This window comes from Embiotoca jacksoni, unplaced genomic scaffold (assembly GCF_022577435.1).
Source record: "Embiotoca jacksoni isolate LCO1_2020_lvr unplaced genomic scaffold, fEmbJac1.0.p SCAF_23, whole genome shotgun sequence".
Lineage (NCBI taxonomy): Eukaryota > Metazoa > Chordata > Actinopteri > Embiotocidae > Embiotoca > Embiotoca jacksoni.
The window spans coordinates 7,869,734-7,891,023 of NW_027185374.1; the positions used below are offsets into that span (position 1 = coordinate 7,869,734).

The 21,290-nt window shown below is 42.6% G+C and overlaps 1 protein-coding gene across 1 annotated transcript in view; it reads left to right on the top strand.

Annotated features, from left to right (window-relative positions):
* Positions 1 to 21,290, top strand: part of LOC138203590 (kelch-like protein 29) — a 204,821-nt gene that overhangs the window by 164,710 nt on the left and 18,821 nt on the right. The window contains exons 11-12 of the mRNA XM_069158583.1: positions 503 to 685; positions 4,331 to 4,511. Of these exons, the coding sequence (XP_069014684.1) occupies positions 503 to 685; positions 4,331 to 4,511 (364 nt within the window). The remainder of the gene's footprint in view (positions 1 to 502; positions 686 to 4,330; positions 4,512 to 21,290) is intronic.

Genomic DNA, 21,290 nt, shown 5'->3' on the forward strand with positions numbered 1-21,290 from the left:
TTTGTCTTACATGTGGAAAGGAAGAATTTTACAGCCAATGGCAGCTCCATCCGTCTTGGTAATTGAGTTATACTTTCCCGTTTAACTCAGACCAAGAGGAAACTTTACTATTTTGCATTTTGTTTTGCATTTTCCGAGAAGCTTATTGACTCAGGGGCAGCCGAGGCCTGCGAAATTCAACAGCAAACTCTTTATCCGCAGCTGCTTGTGTGTTAGTCAGAAGAAGGGTTTCTTTTATTTTTCCTTTTTTAAGTACCATTTCTAAATGCATAAAAATGCCATAAATAAATCCTTAAACATCAGACATCTCACAAAACATTCTGCCTGCTGGTTACTGCAGCACGGACCCGTCTCAAAGAGCTTTTCATTCACTGTTAGCCCTTATTTTTCTGGTGGAAACCTTTCCTGATGGCCTGCTCTCTCCCATCTCTTTCCCTTCCTTTGTCCACCCCCATCATCTCCCTCCCCCTCGTCCTTCTCCTCTTGCTCCTTTGTCCTCCAGGTGTAGCGGAGGTGATAGTTCTGGTGGGAGGGCGTCAGGCTATCGGGATGAACCAGCGTTCCCTGACAGCAGTCACCTGTTTTAACCCCCAGAACAGTAAGTGGTACCCGCTGGCCAGCCTGCCCTTCTACGACCGTGAGTTCTTCAGTGTCATCTCGGCGGGAGACAACATCTACCTGTCAGGTGAGCTAAATTGGCCACTCCACCGATACAATTGCAGCTTTTCTTGTTGCAGACGTTCAGCAGGACAGAGGAGGAGGAGGACCATAGATGCTGTTAGTTTATCACATTGCAGTTTTGAACGGTTACCACTACATCCATGAATACTTCATCTTAACTGCAAGTTAGTCATCATAGCATTGTCCCGGCTGAATACATCACCGACTAGTTGAGTATTGTCATTGTTGTTAAGTCCTAAACTGGGTCTTTAGTTCCAGTTTCTGTCTTTTGCCCGATGACTTTAGTCCATTCTGAAATATCTCACCAACTATTTGATGGGTTGCCTTGAAATTTTACGCAAACATTCTTGGTTGACACAGGATGAATCCTTTTAAATTAGGTGATCTATTGATCAGGTCTAATTCCAATTTGTCAAATATCAATATGATGTCTTAAAACCTTCAAAACCTATGACGTCATTCTTAGCTGTCCTCGTTTTGCTAATTAGCAAAGGTTAGCAAGCTAAAGTGGAAAACATCTGATAAACATGAACTTATTGTCAATGTGAGCATGCTTATATGTTTATATCATTCAGTTTAAAGAACTACTGTATAGTTTCACAGGCTGTAGACTTGTTTGATAAACTCCACAACACTCCTCATGATTTTTATCACAAGAAAATAAAATAAAGTGTGATCAAAACACAGGTAAAGGTGGAATTAATGGAATTTTCAAACTATTTAATTGCAGTAAATACAAAAATAAGGATGAACTTAAAATACCTGTCAAGGCATGTTTTAGTGCCGGTAACTGCAACCGGTTTATTCTTCATTTTGGCAAAATCAGTTATTTCAATATTTGCAGTGTTGTTGATACAAAAGCAACACCTGCAGTTTCTGGTTTCTTTTCTTCAAATCTTTGTCACCATAATGAGTCCTGCCAAAGGTCTCCAAGCCTGACATTCATGATCTTTTATTGAGGACCTTTTCCCATCTGTCGCCACTGTGATTCGCCAAAATGAAGCTACGCAGGCCATTGCTCACTTCTTGTGACCTTTATGATACAGTTGAAGAGTTTTAAAAGGGTGATAACCTCAAAGCTTACTCGTATGTTGGTTTGAAAGCTTTGCTCTGCCCAGCACTGCTGACAGCTTTAATGTCTTCCTCTTCAGAAGAGTCCTTTTTGTCCTGAATGTCTCTCCTGTTTACCTTCTGTGGATTTTTTTTTTTTTTTACTTGACTTTTTTCTCTGTCTGGCTTTACAGTTGCTGCAGTGTTCTGCAGTTTATTTTGTTCCATAGCGGCACACTGTGCACTCTGTGACTCCATCTGTGAGACACCTTTAAGTTGCTCCTCCAGAGGTAGACTGAATTCCTCCCTCCCTGGTCCATTTGTGAGAGAATCTTGCACGGCACTCAGACCTTCACATTGCACCGTGGAAATGCAACAGGATTCATCCTGCGTGTGCCTTTCCTCTCCCTCTTTTCATATAAATGTAAATTTGTGTTTGGGCATTGGAACAGGTCTGCATGTGTCCGCTGGGAGTCAGACAGCCAGTGGGGAAATCAGGGTTGTTCTTGCTAGCCAATCAACAGGCTTCGGTCTGTAACCTTCCCCGTTCTCTGAGCAGGGTCACTGAGTCGTGGCTGGTGTTACATATCAAACTACACAGCCAACAGGGCGGTTTGAAAGAGAGCTGAAAGAAGAAGAGTTTTCTTGGTTGGTCGATTGACTAGTCAGCACGGCAGCAAAGAAGTTTTAGTCAGTTTAAGTTGTTTAAGTCTGTCCCTGTTCTCATGTGAGAGGAGAAAAATAAAATTTGTATATACTTAGGAAGTAAAGATTTTAATATTGTACAGGGTTGTATGAAGAAAAGCTTTTTTATTATTTTGATTATTATCCAAACAATAGATGCCTGTTTTTTTTTTGTTTTTTTTTACATATACAGTACCCTGCTATATACTCTGGAGGGAAAAAAAAAAAAAAAAAAAACATCCAGAGCTAACAAACTTGCAGGAAGGTGATGGTGCACATGGAAGCACTGGGTCAGATACAAAGAAAGGAACGCTGCACCGTCGCTGCATTTATTTCAATTACTTATTCAGACACCGTCAGTTATGCCGGTGGTCCTTCAGTGTGACTCAAGTCAGAGCGCATTTGCATCCGCGCTGCTGAAAGAATGTGGTCATATGCATCTCAGACCCCCTCCAAATGTGATCTGAGTAGATCACATGTCAGTGTGTCTTGGGTGCGTTCACACCTTAGCTGGCCACCCACGATCAAACAGGATGTATGTAAACAGGACTTTATTTTAGGGCACTGAGGGAGCTACAGAAACTCCTCATCCTCATGTTCTTTGTATTTAATGTGGCAAAACTCGCAGTTTAGTGTAAGTTCAAGTGGATGTGAGGAAAGAACAAAAGAGAGGTGAAAATGCATGTCTCTGAGGAAGAGGATCAGCTAAGGCTTAGTGGTTGTTTACTTCTATTTTAGAACATGCAGTAAATGTGATGAAGCTACTCGCGACAGGAAAGCCTACAATTTAACATTGTTTTTTAACATGAATAAACATGACATTAACCTTCCAGCCCTCATCCTAATATAGATATATTCACCCTCTACGACAGTTTTGTAAAAGAAGCAGTACAGTGATAAAGCAGTGAAGCGGTCTGGATTTGACCATTAGTTACGTTTAGCCCTTTAAACTCCACATCAATAGTTCCTGAAGCTTTAGAAAGTACTTTTTGACACGTCGACCTAACACACAAGTCGATTTAGTCCCTAGTTGCTCTGGTTGAAATAGAAGTCAAGTTCCTGACCAAAGGGTAGTGGTGGAGGTGGTGGTAAGAGCTTCATATTTACCCAACATTAGCACTTTAAACCTTAAAACCCGGTGGACGCACATTGCGTCCAAATTCTCATCCCTTATTTTTGGTTGAAGTACGCACAGAGTTTTCTTCACAGACAGATGCGCCGCATGTCCTATGAAACTGTACGGCTTGAGCCTTCCTACGATATCAGTGCTTCGTCTGTGTGACGAAGACGTCTGTGTGTAGAGAAAATCAACTTTAAAGTTGCATCAAATTTAATCGTTGTTACACGCTGCATGTAGCGCTGCGTCCGTCTCCACACCTGTTACTGCAGTTCTTGTCCCGACTGAACTTCTGCATTGTCTCCAACATGGGGCTGACGTCGCATCTTACTTTGTATGAAAAAAAATAATAATAACAACGTATTTTTGGACCTACTCTATAGCTGAGTTATTAGCACATATCACAGGGGCGTATGCACTGAGTGGGAGTCCCTGGTTTTGGCCCTGGCCACCTGCAGTCTGTCATGACATTTATTTTCCGTCAGGCACAAAGCACATATTTTTTTTCAAATTGCTGAGTCATACAGTGTCTCACAAACATGGTTCAGATGTTGCCATATTCTAGATAATCTCATCTACGCAACCATAAAAAAGATATCCCTACTGACAATATTTATGGTCAGATACATAAAAACATAACAATTTCATAAGAAGAAATACTTGTTTTCATTGATATAAAGGCTAATCTCTATCTCTAAGGATTATCAAATTAAATGATGAAAGATTTGGACAGCCCATACTGTCCTGAAAACAGCCAAGGGTTCAAAGGGTTAATAACCTTAATTCTGTAAATTTCAGGTGGCACAGAGTCGGGTGTGATGGTGGCTGATGTGTGGTGCTACATGTCCCTGTTGGACAACTGGAATCTGGTGTCCCGGATGACCGTGCCTCGCTGCAGACACAACAGCCTGGTATACGACGGCAAACTGTACACCATCGGCGGCCTGGGCGTATCGGGGAACCTGGACCACGTGGAGAGGTAAAACTCGTGCAAACCAAACAGCAGCTCATCTCCAAACAACAAACCCCCTTCCAGCAGCTCTCAGCTGGTGGCCCCACAGTCCCGAACAGCTCTTACCCATCGATTTTGACTGCCATATCCAAGCATGTACGTGGACAATCCTGCAAAAGTAGGTGGATGCTGAGCAATACAGTTTGAGTGAATACATATTCACACTGCGCAGCAAAACGTGGCAGATGGTGTGGCATGCAGTAGTGCGGTGCAGCATATTGCGAAAGTGGTTCGACAGGTTTGTTAGCATTTTCTGTGAGAGCAAAAGGTGCAGAGGAATGAATCTGAGCCGGAGCATATTAAATGGTCACAGCTGTGAGTGTTGTTGTGGAGCGACCGAGTGCCTCTTACTTGTTTGTGAGTGGTGCACGAGTGACAGGTTTTGCTGTCAGAGATCAGTGGCGCGCTGTGTCTGATTCCATCCACTTCAGCATCAACACATCACCAACCAAGGTCGTACACTGTGGCCCATGCAGCTGGATCTTCTTCTTTTCTTTCCCTGTTCGTTGAGACTCTTCAGCATAGAACCAGATACAGACCGTGTTCTCAGTGGAGCTTAATGAATTCCTCGTGGTATACAACATGAACAGGGATTGTCCAGATTTAATAGTTTGATTCATATTGCGTGGCTTTTTTAACGCTGCTCCCGATTCCTTATTTCTCCCTCTAACCTGGGCTGATGAGTCTGTTTGAGCAGAGAGAGGAGGGCTCCCTCCCCATGCACGGCAGAGCAAGATTAACCAAAGCAATCAAAAGAACATTACTGAGTATATTAGAGCAGGCCGCTGCCGCTCATTACCTAGCAGCTCAATTGATCTCCAAAGCTGTTCGCAATGCACAACAGTCCTCCAAATGAAACAGCCTAATTTGATATTTCCCCATAATGCTGCCATACAGTGTCGTTATGACAGGGGGTAGATGGAATATTTGCCCCGTAATGGAAACGCATTTGATTCCTCTGTCTCTGAGCTGCTTAATTTGAGAGCTGCCGATGCATCTGGGGCATTCGTGGCTCCAAAGAAATCAGCGCTCCTCCACGTGATGTGTTTGTATGTCTTTCTCTGGCTGCGCCCTAGTGTGTGTTTTTGTGCAATCGTGAAGCTTTTCCAAAGGCCCCTCAGCAACTGGACTCAATTATGAGCACTGTACAACTTTAACCTACTTTGCCTCTCTCCAAGAACTACCAGAGACCTCTTCTGCATGGTATTACTGCCTGAGTGCTGTACTATGAACAAAGGAGAAAGAACCCACACACCAAACAAAACAGATGAACTTGGAATATTTGGAGGAAAATGCATGACTCTCAGGCTGAAGTGAACCCTTTGTAAGACAGGGTCAGGGTTGTTTTCATCGGCATTTTCATGTTAACACTAACAGGTCTCTGAAGCTTTTTGGGCAAATTGTTGGAGCAGTCAACGGGTTTGTTCCTAAGCAACTGGGGCTATTTTGTCTTTTTCAGAAACCACAATGTGGAGCAAGAATCGACATTGTGTTAGAAGGTCTTAAGACTTGACTGTTGTGGGATTACAATGCTTAAATACATGCATGTGTTTGTGATTTTAAAGACGGCACAGCCATATTTCTATTACAGTTGAATCTGCTGATATATTGAAATTCAATTCAAACCTTTTTTTTTTTTTTAAGATAATGATTATAAATGCATTATTCATGGTTCACATTTCCATTTAAAATGTGTCATTAGAGGAGTCTCCTTTTTCTGACTACATGTGTTGACCTTGGGTGAATGCATTTACCATCAACTTGTTGAGGAGACTTTGATTTGGCAGACATGGGCAGTGTGAGCTGCTGTACATGTATCAAGACCGGGGGCCTCATTTATCACTATTGCGTGTGCACAGACGGGGCCTAGAGGCCACTTCCCACTTCCAACTACCCTACACAAAAGTTGAGGTCTATGAAATCTTGACTGGAGAATGTGCAGCGGCATATGAGCATTTTGGAGAAATTGGTGACTGATTGTAGACACTACATATGAGAAGCAACATTATATGCATTTTCTTTAGTTTATGACCTCACTGCTGTGGCCACCAAACATGTGCCTATATCCTCCAGATCATCCAGAAGTAACTCGATTTCTATGTCGGAAAAATTCATCTCCCGGTTCTTCCTCTCCGCTGAAGAACCACTAAACAGCCTGGCTACTTTAACATGCATCAATGTTCAGGAGGAGCTCTGCATTGGCCATTCATGGTTGAAGGTGATCGTGAAGAGGGTGGGATATGAGGCTGCTCTACGTGCGCACATCTCCAAATAGACTGTGATTCATAAAGGGAACTGTGTTTGCAGGTGTGCGTGCATGTGGTTTTAGAAATATGAATATTTTTTTGTGTATGCCATTTTGGGCTATTGTGGGCACGTACACTGTTAGATCCTACACACTGTTTTATTAATGAGGCATCAGAACATCCAACTATACTCAGCATGAAGACGGTGTCAGCTGTAACTGAGGTATTATAAAGGCTGTAAATATCTCGCTCCCTGCAGATAAAACCTGTTTATGTGGAAGAAATTACATCCGCCAGATTTGCATGTTACATTTTCAATAAGAGATACAGTATATTATGTGCTGGTTGCCAACTTAGATATCTCGTCGAATGACAATATAAGCAACTCTTCCACAAGCACAGATACCCACGCTCAAGCCTTAATACACATTTATACCTTTCTATCACTTAAAGTAACCCTCCTTTTTTAAACAGTCTGAGCTACAAGACGTTCAATAACCACGTGTCACTTCTGAGGGTAATTTGTCTTCATTGGAAAGTAAAGTAATGAAGGAATTAAGTGACAACAAAGACATGATAATTGGTTGTCTTTGTCAGGCACTACAAAAACTTCATCAGTGACTGCAGATTAATCCCATTTATTAACAAACACTTTGCATAAACCCTCTATCGGACCTGAAGCAAGACCTCACAGTTACTGAGAGCTGAGGATGAAGGTTTGACAACTGTGTAACCTGTCTTTAGAAATAAAGAAGTGACACATTTTGGAAAAACTGAATCAACCAGCAGGAAAAGGCACCTTATTCATGTCAGTAAAGTTTACTGCTCCAACCTTTTTTTTTTTTTTTTTTTTTAAACAAACATGAGGTAGATTTTGAAACACATCTTTTCCACTTGTGCTACTGTCACACTTTGTTGTTGCTCTTACCATAAAGCAGTAACTGCCACTTGTGGCCATTCTTTAGCAAAGGTTTGCCTCATTCTCACCTACATTTTGTGCACTTGAATCAATGCAGGTTTTAAACTAGTTGTCAGAAGTTGGTGAGACTCAGGAAACTATTTGGGAACAGACATCCCACTAAATGTATTTTAAAACTGATTGACTTGGTTCTTCATAATAATTCATGATGTAAACAATGTGAAGGAAACAGAACGGTGGCAGGTTTTGTTGCTTAAAACTGTGTGCAAGTTTGTTTTTGCTGAGGAGGAATTAGCCATTTCAAAGATTAAGGAGGATTTGTGAAAAACAGGCAGCTGGTCTGTCAAATCAGCTCAAAAGACACGTGCTATAAATCATAGGCAATGTCAACAGTTTGGTGAAGAGCTTGACAGATTAAAAACAGCAACTCATAAGATTCATAAAGACGAGTTTAAATCATCAAATTAGTTTTTTTGTTGCAAGAAACAGGTCAGAAGCACCATCAGAAAGATCCTAAAACTCAACCCAATGTGAAAACTTATTTTAACTGTACAGACTGTAAAAGTGATGGATCTTCTTCTTTTTTGAGTTGCTATAACTCTCACAAAGACCTCCACTGTTCAAAACCTTTTGTTTTTATTTCCCACATAAACAGCGATGCATTAAATAACAGCGTATTGTATAGTTTTGGCATCCCACGCACAAGTGTCTGAAGTGTGCTTCTGCATGCATTGGAAGCACTTGTTTGACCTTGAGCTGTTATATTTTAACTGATGGAGAAAAGAAACAGTGGAAGATTATTAGGATCACTTTCAGGCCATTTTCTGAAGGCGTTTGTTTGTATCTGCTTTGATAGATGAGCACCTATTTGCTGATCCTTTTATTTTGGAGCTAACTACCAGATTAGGCAGGTGTGGCTCCACTGCGAGACCCAGTTGGTGCTACTGCAGCTCAGTACTGTGGGGGCCAAAAACTCTAAAGATAGCAGAGACTTCAACAGGGAGGCAGCCAGTCCACAGCAGGGCTAAATCCTGGCCAGTGGAGATAAGGGAACTGTTACTCTCGAGCCTTTTTTTTTTATTTTTATTTTTTTTATTTTATTTTGTCGCACAAGGAGGAAGCGCTGCACACGTCTGAAGTGCAGTTGTAATACAGAGTTAATAACATTGAGAAATCATTAGTCAGTGGATGTGAATGGCTGCCTTGTTTGATATGCAGATAGCTGTTGGGGATTGTATACGAAGGCTGAGGGAATGGCATGAAATGGTGCGACAGCAAGACTTGATTCGCTGCACTCATAGATTGATTGATGAAAAGATTGTTTACACACGCTGGCAGTCTTTTTTCATTATGTCTGCATTTCTGTCCACACTCGTGCTCCTACACACACACACACACACACACACACACACGTTTATTTGTGCATCTCGCCCGTGTGTCTGCATACATTGGACGGCACTAGCCAAGGTCTCTCACCTTCCAGCTCCAGCTCCGAGCACCCTGACACCTCGTTTGCAGTTCTTTGCTGCTTGCCTCCCTCCCCATCTCTCCATCCATCTCAGTGAGGGGTTTCACGCTCCTAACCATGAAATTCACCCACATTCACAATTATGTCTTCAATCAGAGCCATCTCAAAGCTGGTAGGATGCAGCCTTTCTTTGGGAACAGCGGGATGTCCAAATCAACACTGCGAGGACTGAGCAGGCTTATTCCCGTCTCCGCTCACCAACACTAATGACTGACAGATTTTTTTGAGATGGGAGCAGTCAAGTTCGGAAGGCTTTTAACTTGCAATCAGGTACCTCGAGCCTGCATGCTCCTCAGCATGTTGATCTTTTGGCAAACCAATATGATTGCAGATATTGAATAATTCATGGGTGTCTAATGATACGTCAATCACAGCTGGTTTTGTTTTATTTATCGTGCACTATTCACAGGTTTGTGTGTCCTCCAAGCTCTATTGCAAGTTAATATTGCATGAAGACTGTTAGCAACATGACACTGAGTACAGCAACTAGCTTTTCTCATCAGGGATGTTGTGCTGTTTGGCAAACAAATCTGAAGGAGAGAGGGGGCTTTTTTATGGCTTTTCAAAATAAAACGACCTTATAAATTGCATACATGCCCGTAAAATGCTTGGTGAAAGCTCCATTGTTCGTCGCTTTATTTTTTTCAGGTTCATTAACATTTGTTGTTGTTGTTGTTGTTGTATAAGCATCCCTGCACTTTACTACTGTGTATAATTATTTAGGCGTCAGTCAATTGAGCGGCGAGGGTCAGGATTGTGTTTTCCTACCTCCATGAAGGTTGTTGAGCTCCTCTAGAGTGGGAAGCCTTGCTTTGACTTAACAACTACCTTTATCGTGTCCTTAACAAAACCTCCCTCCATCTTTTTCACAAGTTTCCAGCACTTTTTCCACAATACTTTTGACCAACATAATGAAGCGGTTTGAGAATGTTGTCTTCGCCTGACGCAGGAGGCGGATTGTAATGCCTCGGCGACCTTGCAGAGGAGTACTGAATGGCTCCCGGGAAAATGTCACCAAGTCAAGCATGACCAAGAACATGCAGTGTGATGGAGATTCCAGCAGGAGGTTTCATCATACCTCGTGCTGAACACAGTTGAAGTCTTCTGTGGGCTGCTCCCTGAACTGACAAGTCCTTAAGTACTCAGTGTCCACGGGCGGTGAGCACGCTGGGCTGCCAGTCACCCAGAGAAAAGTCCCTGTCTGTAGGACACCACAGGGCTGGGAGAGACCTTGCCTCACACTCGTTGAAGGAAGAGGCTTCAGCTGCTCTTTGAGTTGTTGTGGTGAGGCAGGAGCTGCCTGAAACGCGGGCCCTCCGACAGGCTTCTTTTGTTCTTGCAAGTGAAGAGAAGCTGTCATGCAGCCAGACAGAGGAGATCACCACCTGTACGCTCCATTGAAATCTACTCAGATACTGCCGTCCACCTCCCTGCATGCAGATGCATAGTAAACACACTGCATGTAAACACACTGCGTGTAAACACACGGGCAGCGTGCTCACACAACGACTTGGGAGATGAAGGTCCTCCTTTGTCCGTTCCAGCTTTCTGCCCAACAGCACTCTCTTTTGGAGATGGTGGGGAAATAACCGGCAGGGCAATGATGCTAATAACAGCAGAGAGTCCCCGCAGCTCTGCAGCCCCAGGTGTTCAGGACCCTGCAGTGAAACAGTCAGAAAAAAAGAGAAGAGGAGAGCCAAGAGGAGCGAGCCAGGAAGGATTGAACCGCTGCAGAGCCGACGAGAGAAGATGAGAGGGGAGAGGAGATGCAGCAGCCCCAGGTGGGCCTGTGAGCTCTGCACTGGAACCAATGGGCTCATGTGAAGACGCCCTCACTCTTCTCTCCCAGGCCTCCAGCCTCTCCATAGCCATAATGAACTGACGAGCTGTTGTGCGTGTCTTTTATAGGTTCATGTGTGTTACTGTGTGAATCTGTTTTTACATACTAGGTCAGACAGCGCCTCGGGCTAGTTTACGAAAGGGGTGCAGGGGCCGGGGGTGGAGAGGTGCAGCCACACAGCATGGCACCGTGGTCGGGGACAACAGGCTGCCAGAGCCCCCTTGCTGAGGCAGTTCCCCCCTGCAGAGCTAATCCCCGCTCCTCGGGATTAACCAACTTCACAGCGCTGGCCCCTACTGCGCTGTCAAGGCATCGGTTCAACCCTCCAACCCTCCACCAGCCACCACCTCCCTCACCCCACATTCACGCTCTCGCACACACACACATACACACACACACACGCACACGTGCACTAAAATGAACCCTCCTTCCCACCATGGTAGCCCCATCCCCTCTGAAATGTCACTGCTGATTTTCACTTCTTGTGTCTCTCTTTGTGCTGCTCACCATCTTCTTATTCTGTATGTTATTGCTCACTTACTACAAGTTCTGTTTCCTGTTGTTTACGTGACATTACCGCAAATCATTTGTCAAACCTGCAGCAGAGTTTTAGAAACATGAATGTATTTTTACTTAATTTCTTTTCAACACAATAGAAAACTGTTGAACCTTTCTGGCATTGTGTGATCCAAATGTGTGGTCACAATAAACACCAGGGCTGCAGCAATGCAATCTCTGTCGAAGTTATGTTGTTGCTAAGAGACATTGCGGGGCACACTGCATTACCACTTGTCCTTAAACGGTTAGTAAATTAATCAATTAGTCAGTTGATGATTAGCCCCGATATCTGTTTTATATTATTTTGGATTCTGAGGCGTCAGGCATCCAAGCTGTTTTGGTCTGCACCTTAGTCGAATGAATGCAAACTCATTGTCAATGGCATCATAAATAACTAGATTTTTCTTTAGCAAGTTTAATATATTTTGGATGTTGTTAACTTATTATCTGCCTCTAGCTTTTGCAAGTTTTTGAAAAATGTTATATGATAATAGTACGGGTCACAAATGATGTGAAATTTAAAAAATAGTTAAAAGTTGAAAATATAAAATAAAATATTCTTGGGAGAGGACCCCAAAAGAGGTCCAGAAACGTAAGGAAACTCTGTCATATTGTGTACTGTATGTACAGTCAGTTCCCAGCTTCATGGAGGAGCTGCTGTATTTTCCAGTGATTTTAAGGCTCTCGCGAAAAGTGAATGGTCCCAAATCAAGCCCTCGTATGTCTCCACACCTCCCTCCTGGTTTCCTCTTTTAACCACAATCACCAGCCTCTCCTGCTCCCTCTGTCTCTTCACAGTGGTGATTAGGTAGGCAGGAAGATGATGGGTGTATTTGGGGCCTGCGAGGCCGGCGATGTCGTATCTGTCTGACATGCTCGAGCAAAGACAGTGTCTCCTCTTCATTGTCTTCTAATGGGGCACTGGGGTCTCGGAGACATAGAAGTAGATGGTGCATAGAGAGTGTGTGTGTGTGTGTGGGTAGATGGTGCATAGAGAGTGTGTGTATGTGTGTGTGTGCGTGCGTGTTTGTGTGCTTGTGTGTGCATGTGTGTGCGTGACAGTTGCAGAGAAACATGGGCGAGCGGTGGCAGGTGTGCCCGAGGATGGTATTAGGGGGAGGCAGACAGAGACCGCAGGTAATGAGTAGTACGAGCTGTATGTGCTTCTGCCTCGTTGATAAACGATGGGCTGGTACTTTGGACAATTTTCAGCCTTTACCAACAGGCGAGCCATTTTTCTCTCACCTTTTTTCTGCTTCTGTGCCTTTTTCCCCCCTTTTGTTTTTTTCTGTCACCTTCCATTTTCCACTCTTAAAGACACGCACACACTTAAAACAGTCCACTCCCCTTGAACACTTCTATTCTCCCTTATCAGACGTCCACCCAGACGGCCATCCATGCACTCAGAATGCAGCCGAATATCGCGGGCTAATTATCAGTGGTTAGGATGTGATAGATGCAGCCAAATGGGTTGGCAGTCAGTTCGCTGTTCCCACTCAGGAGGAAGCAACAACTGACCTTTAAAAAGCATAGCCCTGGAAAACCATCACAACGTCCAGACGTCGCACCTCCCCGACACCCACGGAGGGATCGACACTGGAGGTGGCAGGGTTAGTGGTTATATATAGATTTGTCCTGTGTGTGTGTGTGTGTGTGTGTGCGTGCGCGCAGCCAACGATGTCGCTCACATCAACACAAGATGATGATGAACATTATATACATACATACATTATATTGTAAAGTCTTGCTGTAAGGACTTTAATGTGTTAAGTGCCATGAAATAACCTGTGTTGTGATTTGGCGCTATATAAATAAAATTGAATTGAATGTACAGTATTGATAACACCTTTTCCCATGACATTTGAAGCTGAAAAATTGTCACTTGAGCTGTTGAATACAGGCCACAGTTACTGGGAGGCTTTATTCATGTCCTCCAATCAGCACCCGTGTTGCCCAAACTCATATTGAGTCAACTCCTTTATGTATCAATTGAAAAGCTTATAGTTTTTCCGTTTATTCAATTCATAATGAATTCTTACACTCAGCCTTCCCTTGAACCCACTCTACATTATTAATTTTTTCGTTGTCATTTCATCTCACTATGTACGAGCCAACCACGTCGATGCAGCAAATCTCATTTTGTAGCTGGCACAATTTCAAAATTAAGGGGGAAAAAACAACTTGGCGATCAAACCTCAAGTTTTGGCTGCAGCCACTTTCTCCCCAGCAATTTAGATGTCAATTTTAATTTGAACCCCCCCCACCACACCCCGACACACACACACACACCCGCAGTAGCACCCCCACAGCCCCGCCGTGCTGCCCTACTTGGCTGCTATCAACACAGGGGCTTTCTTTGGTAATGAAGTGGGGTCTCCGTCTTCCATCTCCTAGTTTTGAAGAGTGCGGAGCAGTAATTGGTGTACGACCTACACCACCGGCAGCACTCATGTCCCCTGTCCTACGTGACATTCCCATCCAATTAAATCTGCGTCGACACACACACACACTCGTGCACACACGTACAGACACTAAAAGAGCACACACACTAGCCATTATCACAGCTCTCTAACTTCTCCTGATCGTTTTTCAAGGTGCCTTTTTAAGTTTGCATGAGGGGGTTGTACAGCATATCTGCAGGTTATCTACATACAGGAAGTGTATGTGTACGTACAACAATTGACAGATTGTGTGCTCGGGCGTTGAGGAAACACACTTGTACTCTGAATGAGTTCATTTTCAAGGATTATGGGTAAATCTGTGTGGCCAGTGGATGGATTGCTCTCTGTCTCACAAGGATTAGCTGAAGGTGACACTGAGGTGGCAGGTCTGTGTCCATCTGTGTTTGTATGTGCTGCCATAGTCTTGTGTGTGTGTATGTGCATGCGTGCATGTGTGTGAGTTTATGCGTGGTGTGTACAAGTATGTCTGTCTTACTAGCCTGAAATGTGCTGTAATCCATCAGAGTTAATGAGTTGTGTGTGTGCTCTCCTACAGCGATGCCAGTGGAGTGTGTTGTGCGTGTGTCTTTTGACTGACCTTGACTTCAGTCTGTCAGACAAGCACACTCCCAGACTGTCCATACGGAGAGCAAGACTCCATCAGATCCCCAGATGTCATCATACACAATCTGTCAGCTGTGTGTACCGTGAGCAAATAACAGTTAAAACAACAGCTGCCCGTCAGGGTGATTTGGGAGGTCACGAAAGAGGAAGTGTGTCAAAGGTTAAATTGGTGATTCCCAATCTGAGGGTCAAGACCCAAGGGAAGATTAAAGTAGCATCAAATTGTATTTATTTTTCTGTCTTTTGTTTTATATTGGCGGTTTTTTGTGGATGGATTCATTTCACGCTGCTGAAAAGCCTTGAAATTAAACAAACATTTAAAAGTTCACAATTAATGTCCAGACTATGGTCATAGTGGACAGCTGTGGCTCTTGGTGGTGCAATCCCTGGTTCCACCCTCAACCCCAAGTTCCCCCTCATGGCAGCTCTTTCACCACCGTTGTGTGAGTGTGAATGAGATACAAATATTGTAAAACACATTGTAAATGTAAAAAAAAAAGTGCAGTCCATTTAACATAATCTGTAACAAGAGGTGGCAAGTCGACTATTTAAGGGGTCACAGGGGTTACCCTAAAACTGTTATTTTTGGTTAGCTGGTCATGCTACAGTGACTTCCTCTTTAACTTGACTTTGCTATATGGAAATTCTTATGACATATGTACACATTATTTAAGTCCATACCAGTTTTAAAGGTTGCAATGGGAAGAATTTAGGAAGTACCCACGAACATATGTCTGCATTAGTGCCACCTAATCTTCAAAAATTAAATCAACAGTGAAATGCATTTTTCCTGCTTTAATTTTGAAGGTTTTGGTTTTGGGTTGCTAAAACGAGCCCAGGAATGTGCAACATGAGTCATTCCTGTCTGAAATGAAGAGGGGCTGCTGTTATGTCTGCTTCACAGTTCCCCTGATGAGGCTAGAGGCATGTCGGCAAAACGATGCGCTTCCTATACGATGCAAATACCCAAACATTTGCATTTCTGTGCTGCGCTGAGGCCCTTCCTCCTCAGGGTAGGATTCAGGAGATTTCAGCATCAGACATTGATTAGCAATCCGGGGAGAGAGAACACGGGTACAAACAGCTGTCACATGCGGAGAAGATCAACACGGGGAACAGAGGTGCATACAAACGAGTTCAAATTAGTTGTCATAAAGCTGCCGTTTTTGTTTTCATCTCTGACAATTTGCGTAGAGCTTTCTTTTCAGAAACGTAGCGAAGCAAAAGATGAGTTTTGTGCGAGTTCGTCCTGTCACATCGAGGACATCCGACTATCCAAAACACAACAGGATAAACTGTCAAATTGCATGTTAAATGTTATTTCATAAACAGCTCTAGTTCACCTCAATGATTACGGTTCCTATATAATATACTACACCTTTTACTTCAACCAACTATATATCTTGGTGCAACTCAGGCTAGAATGAGAAGTGCACATGATACTTACCAACCACATACTACAGTATCACTGTTATGTCATCTTACTATTCATATAAAAAGCCAACATACCTTGATTTTTGGGCCCATTTTGGGATCATTCATGCGGGGTTTTTTTTAATAATAAGTATAATCATAAGTCAGATGCCTTCAGACTGTAAGAGGTCATTCCAGTGCAGCTATAACTAAGTTTTGAGTACAGGACATTAAGGCAAAACACTACAGGTAAATAGGGGGGGGCGGGGGGGGGGAAATCTAACTAACAGATACAACCATGGAACTTAACCAGTTGATTACTTGTATTAGGACAATGGTTATTTTCATTAAAACTTTTCTGAAATTTAAAAAAAAAAAAATTATGAAAATGACCGTCTAATGACTCATTTGCTGCAGTGATTTGCGATCAGAAAAACATCAGAAAAAGCAACGGTAAAAATTCTTCTTTCATTTTGTCAATATATTACAATTGAATTTCTTTCTGAAATCTCTTTTTATCATTTCATAAATAAGAAAAAACTGTCAACAACCATACAAATAATTCCATTTTCTGTGAAGAAAAGAAGAAAAAGAAGAAAAATATTACATAAATCAGTCTATGAATGAGTCTATGAATCAGTCTATGAATGAGATATGAAAATACCTCGCTGTAAAAACCTTCAGAATATAGATGGGACTAAAACTGGAAATTTAGGTGCGTGTAAACACTACTGAATTGGAGATTTCTGGCTTTAAAGATGTATTGTAAAATTAAGGCAATTTTTCCAAAAGGGATTTTTTTTTTCCACTTCAGTTGCACTTACATACACCAAACTTCAAAGTTTTATTCCCATCTATATTCTGAAAGTTTTTGTAGAAGGGTTTGTTAATTTATTCGTCAAAGCCTGTTTTTTTGTAATTTAGAAGAAATTTACAGACGCAAATACACAAAGTGTACTAAATAAACACCTACATGTGTATTTTGGAAGTTGTTTTTTTTCCACTGGTCTGAAAGAAGACATGTTATTGAGGCGAAATAGCCCTAAATCTCAAAAGAGCTTTTCCCTTCAGTGTCTCACGCCATACCATAGTGTTTGACATTTGACCCGCAGGCTTCAGTAGACCAAAAACAATGGGTTCCTTTATGCCCACACACTCTATGGATTGAGGATGTGTCCAAATAGAGGTAAAATGTAAGCAAAGAGTGCACGTTTGAGCAGAGAAGAGTGACGGCGGTGGTTTGCAGACATGTGTGAGTGTTGGTGCCCGACAGCAGAATGATGCTGGAGGAGTGGGCGCAGGCCTCACAGCTTCTGTGATGTGCTCTGACACACAGATGGCAGCTGACACAACACAGATAGACTCTCACTCTGTCCTCTCACACCTACTCTCTCGCTCCTGTTCATTGTTACATGTTGCTATCAACTGACTTGATAAACCACATTAATGCAAAAAAATCATGACCACCGCTCCATTTTTTTCTGATTTTCTCTCCTCTTTTTTTTTTTTTTTTTGGCCTCCTCACTTCCTTCTGATTACACATTTCCTTGGTTTGTCCACACAGGGATCTTGGCCAGGTGTGAGTAATGCGTTTTGGATGAGATACTGGCAAATATGCAAAGAAACAGGAAGTAACAGATGAGTGATTTCAAATCAACATCCGAGCTTCCTTTCCTTTGTCAGAACAGCTCATTTGCACAGTCCACGTCTGTACTGTGCAAGTGGGCCAATTTGCTGTAAAATGAAAGTTCAGCAGCTAATTTTCAACAGCATTTTATTTCTTTTACATTCTTTTACTCTTTTCCTGGTCTCCCCCTTCCACCTTTGCTGCAAATGAACATTCTTGGCAAACGTGATTTTTTTTTTTTTTTTTTAATGCAGGCAAATGATGCTCATATCTGAGTGCAAATTGTTTTGAATGCCCTCCAGGCTGGAGCTGGTTCACACAGTAGCCCTGTTTTCCTCGAGCCAAATCACAACCTCTCAGTTCATTACTTCTGACAGGAAACAGACGGCTGTGAGCGATTGATGCACTCACATTCACGTGCTCCTCCTCTGTTCTTGTGCCCGTTCACATGGCATTATAGAAACCCAATCAGACTATTGTTGAACATGGCACCACATGCTAAGTGTGCATGGTGAGGTGTGCGGGTTTAACGACACCCGCTTTGAGCTAAACGCCCATGTCACCATGCTATATGTAAGAAATATCCACATGCTGATGTTTAGCAGCTATAATGTTTGCTTGTTTACCGTCGTACTTTTGCATATTAGCATGCTAACATTTACTCATAATTTGCATGTGCTTATAGGCAAAAGGAAACAGCTGAGGCTGCTGAGAATGCTGTTAATGTTTGTTCATAAATCCAAAGTACTGGACAAGTTGAGGAACAGCTGAGAGCATATCAAACTTATTGTAATGTAGCTGTCATTCCAACAAAATTGTAGGTTCTTCTTACATAACGTGACACTTTCTGGAATCAGTTTTTCCTTTACAAACCGGGTGGATTTACCCACACAGCAAACACCACATTATGCAAACCATATTGAAGCGCGCGCGTGTGTGTGTGTGTGTGTGTGTCTGTGCGTGCGCAGCGGGAGGAGAATGTAAGAGAGACAGGGAGATAGTGTTCATGTGCGTGAGATAGATAGCTGGGGTGTTGCAGGGATTAATGTGAATTTGTAACTTAAGGGCATGAGTTGCTGCGTGATAGAATCTAGAGCATCAGCTTCTCTCTGCAGGCGATGAATGCGTTGCTTCCCCCCCCCCCCCCCCCACCCCCCCAAACAAACTTCCATTGCATTCCAGTGCACGCACTCAGTTTTTAAAGGTTACCATGCTGTGGACCTGGATGTAGGTTGTGTGTCTTTCCTGTTCGTGCACCGTCTCCCATTTAAATCCCAAGGCTTTTACCAGCAAGTGCGGGGGATACGGTAGCTATTGTTAAGTAGTCGCTGTTTGTATGCTTTTCCAGCGGGGCTGTAACTGCAGCATGATGCACTCCTCTGCCTCTTAATGGATGTTTTTTGTCAGTGTTGAGGTGGTTTTGTTGTCTCAGAGGCATTTTTTTTTCTCTTGCTCCATCTACTTCCTCATCCTCTTTTCCCAATCTATTAATGCTATAGTTTGTATCTCAGGGGAAATGATACATGTCAGTATCCCTGTGACTAGCAGCCTATCAATTATAGTTTATCACGCGTGTGAGACTGGAGAAAAGCGTAGTTCATCATCCCCACTGTCCTGCCGCTAACCACATTGGTGGATCGGCTGTGATGCCTGGGCGCCGTCTTGATGACTAGATTGCATCATTTGTGGGTTTGGAGACAGCTAGTCTACAGTGTGTGCTGTGTGGAGTACAAATAGAGAGGGTATGTGGTCAGCATGAAGGCAGGAATTGGTCAACAACAACTTCTAGATTAGCATTTTCTTTGAGACCAACTCATTCGATGCGCTGCAACAACATGCTGCCATCGTTTTATACTGGAATGATTTCCTGGATGACATTATATCATACTGACTGAAAGATTCTCCTTTTCTAAAGCTTGTTAACGCCGCTCCATCGCAGCTGTTCTATAATCTAAAGAAAACAAGATGAGACACACTCACACACATACATACATACATACATACATACATACATACATACATACATACACACGCACACATTTATACAAACATACACACACGAGGCTTTTAGATGTGTAATGCCACCGAGCAAATGCGATGGCAGGCTGCATTACGGCTGACGCTTTGCTGCATCCATCCATTTCTATGGTCTGTGACTCAGATGTATCTTTGCTAGCTAATGTTACAAAGTGAGAGGCCAGAGGGAACAAAATCCATGCATGCGCCCGCGATGACGTCATCGCAGTAACATATTCTTAGCTGGTGAAGCCCACGTCCAGATGCATGTTCCAGTTCTTTTTTATATAAGCAGCAGGAATGGATTAGAATGACTTTTATCTTCCAGCTATCCAAAGAAGGTTCTTAAAAAGAGACTTAACGCACATGCTGAGGGATGTTCCTTTTGTCAACAAAAACCTTAAAAAGACCAAAATCAACAATGAATTAATCTGAGGATCAAGTTTTGTTTTGCGTGTAAAGTATGATGTATTGCATTCTTCTCTACCATAGAGTTACAGTGTTTTTCAAACACTATTAAGAACACATAAGTGAGTAACTTTTGCACTGGCAGACCTGTTACTTAATTTGATGAACATGAGCATTGTAGTTAATTTTTGGTGAATCCCAGCAACACTTTCCTGCTATCGGAAAGCCTGACAAGGACACCTAATGTTTGTTAATCCGCCTCCAAAACTAGGTCCCATTAAATGCTCTATTTACTTATGCTTGAGTAACGTTTAGTAAAAAACTAGTTAAGTAATTAGTATTTACTTACTTACTTATAGTATTTTTGTAACTTTTTCTGTCAGAATGACTGAGCTTGGTGCACGGTGCCACAGATATGGAAGGGAAGTTAGAAAACAGATGGACTACAGTCAAATAAGGAGGAAAAAAATATCAATCCTATGTTTTTATAGGGGTCATTTTATTCTTGTGTACAAATTGGTATGCACAAATCAGGTAACAAGACGGGTGCATGGTTATGACGAGAATTTAAAAAAAATATCAGAATACCGGCACTCGCAGAGCAATATGCAACATTTTATTGTTGAAAAAAACCCATCATCAGCATTAACAATACATGTGGAAATGACTATATAGAGACAAAAGGGGAAGACCTGTCCAGTCAGCAACAAGGACGCATGACAACTAAGTCCACCTAGGAAGGACCTGCTCCTTGGACCCGTGCTGTTGGAGTCTGCTATTGTTTGATCTTCATCACTGCATTACTCTTCTCTATACAATGCCAGGGTGGATACAGTTTTTCCACATTACTATTTTTACATAATTTCCTTTTGCTTGGATTTTATTTGTATTCCACTTACTGCCACTTTTGCACTTCATTTAACCTTAAATATACACTCAACAGCCACTTTATTAGGTACACCTTGCTAGTACTGGGTTGGACCCCCTTTTGCCTTCAGAACTGCCTTAATTCTTCGTAGCATAGATTCAACAAGGTGCTGGAAACATTCCTCAGAGATTTTGGTCCACATTCACATGATGGCATCACGCAGTTGCTGCAGATTTGTCGGCTGCACATCCATGATGC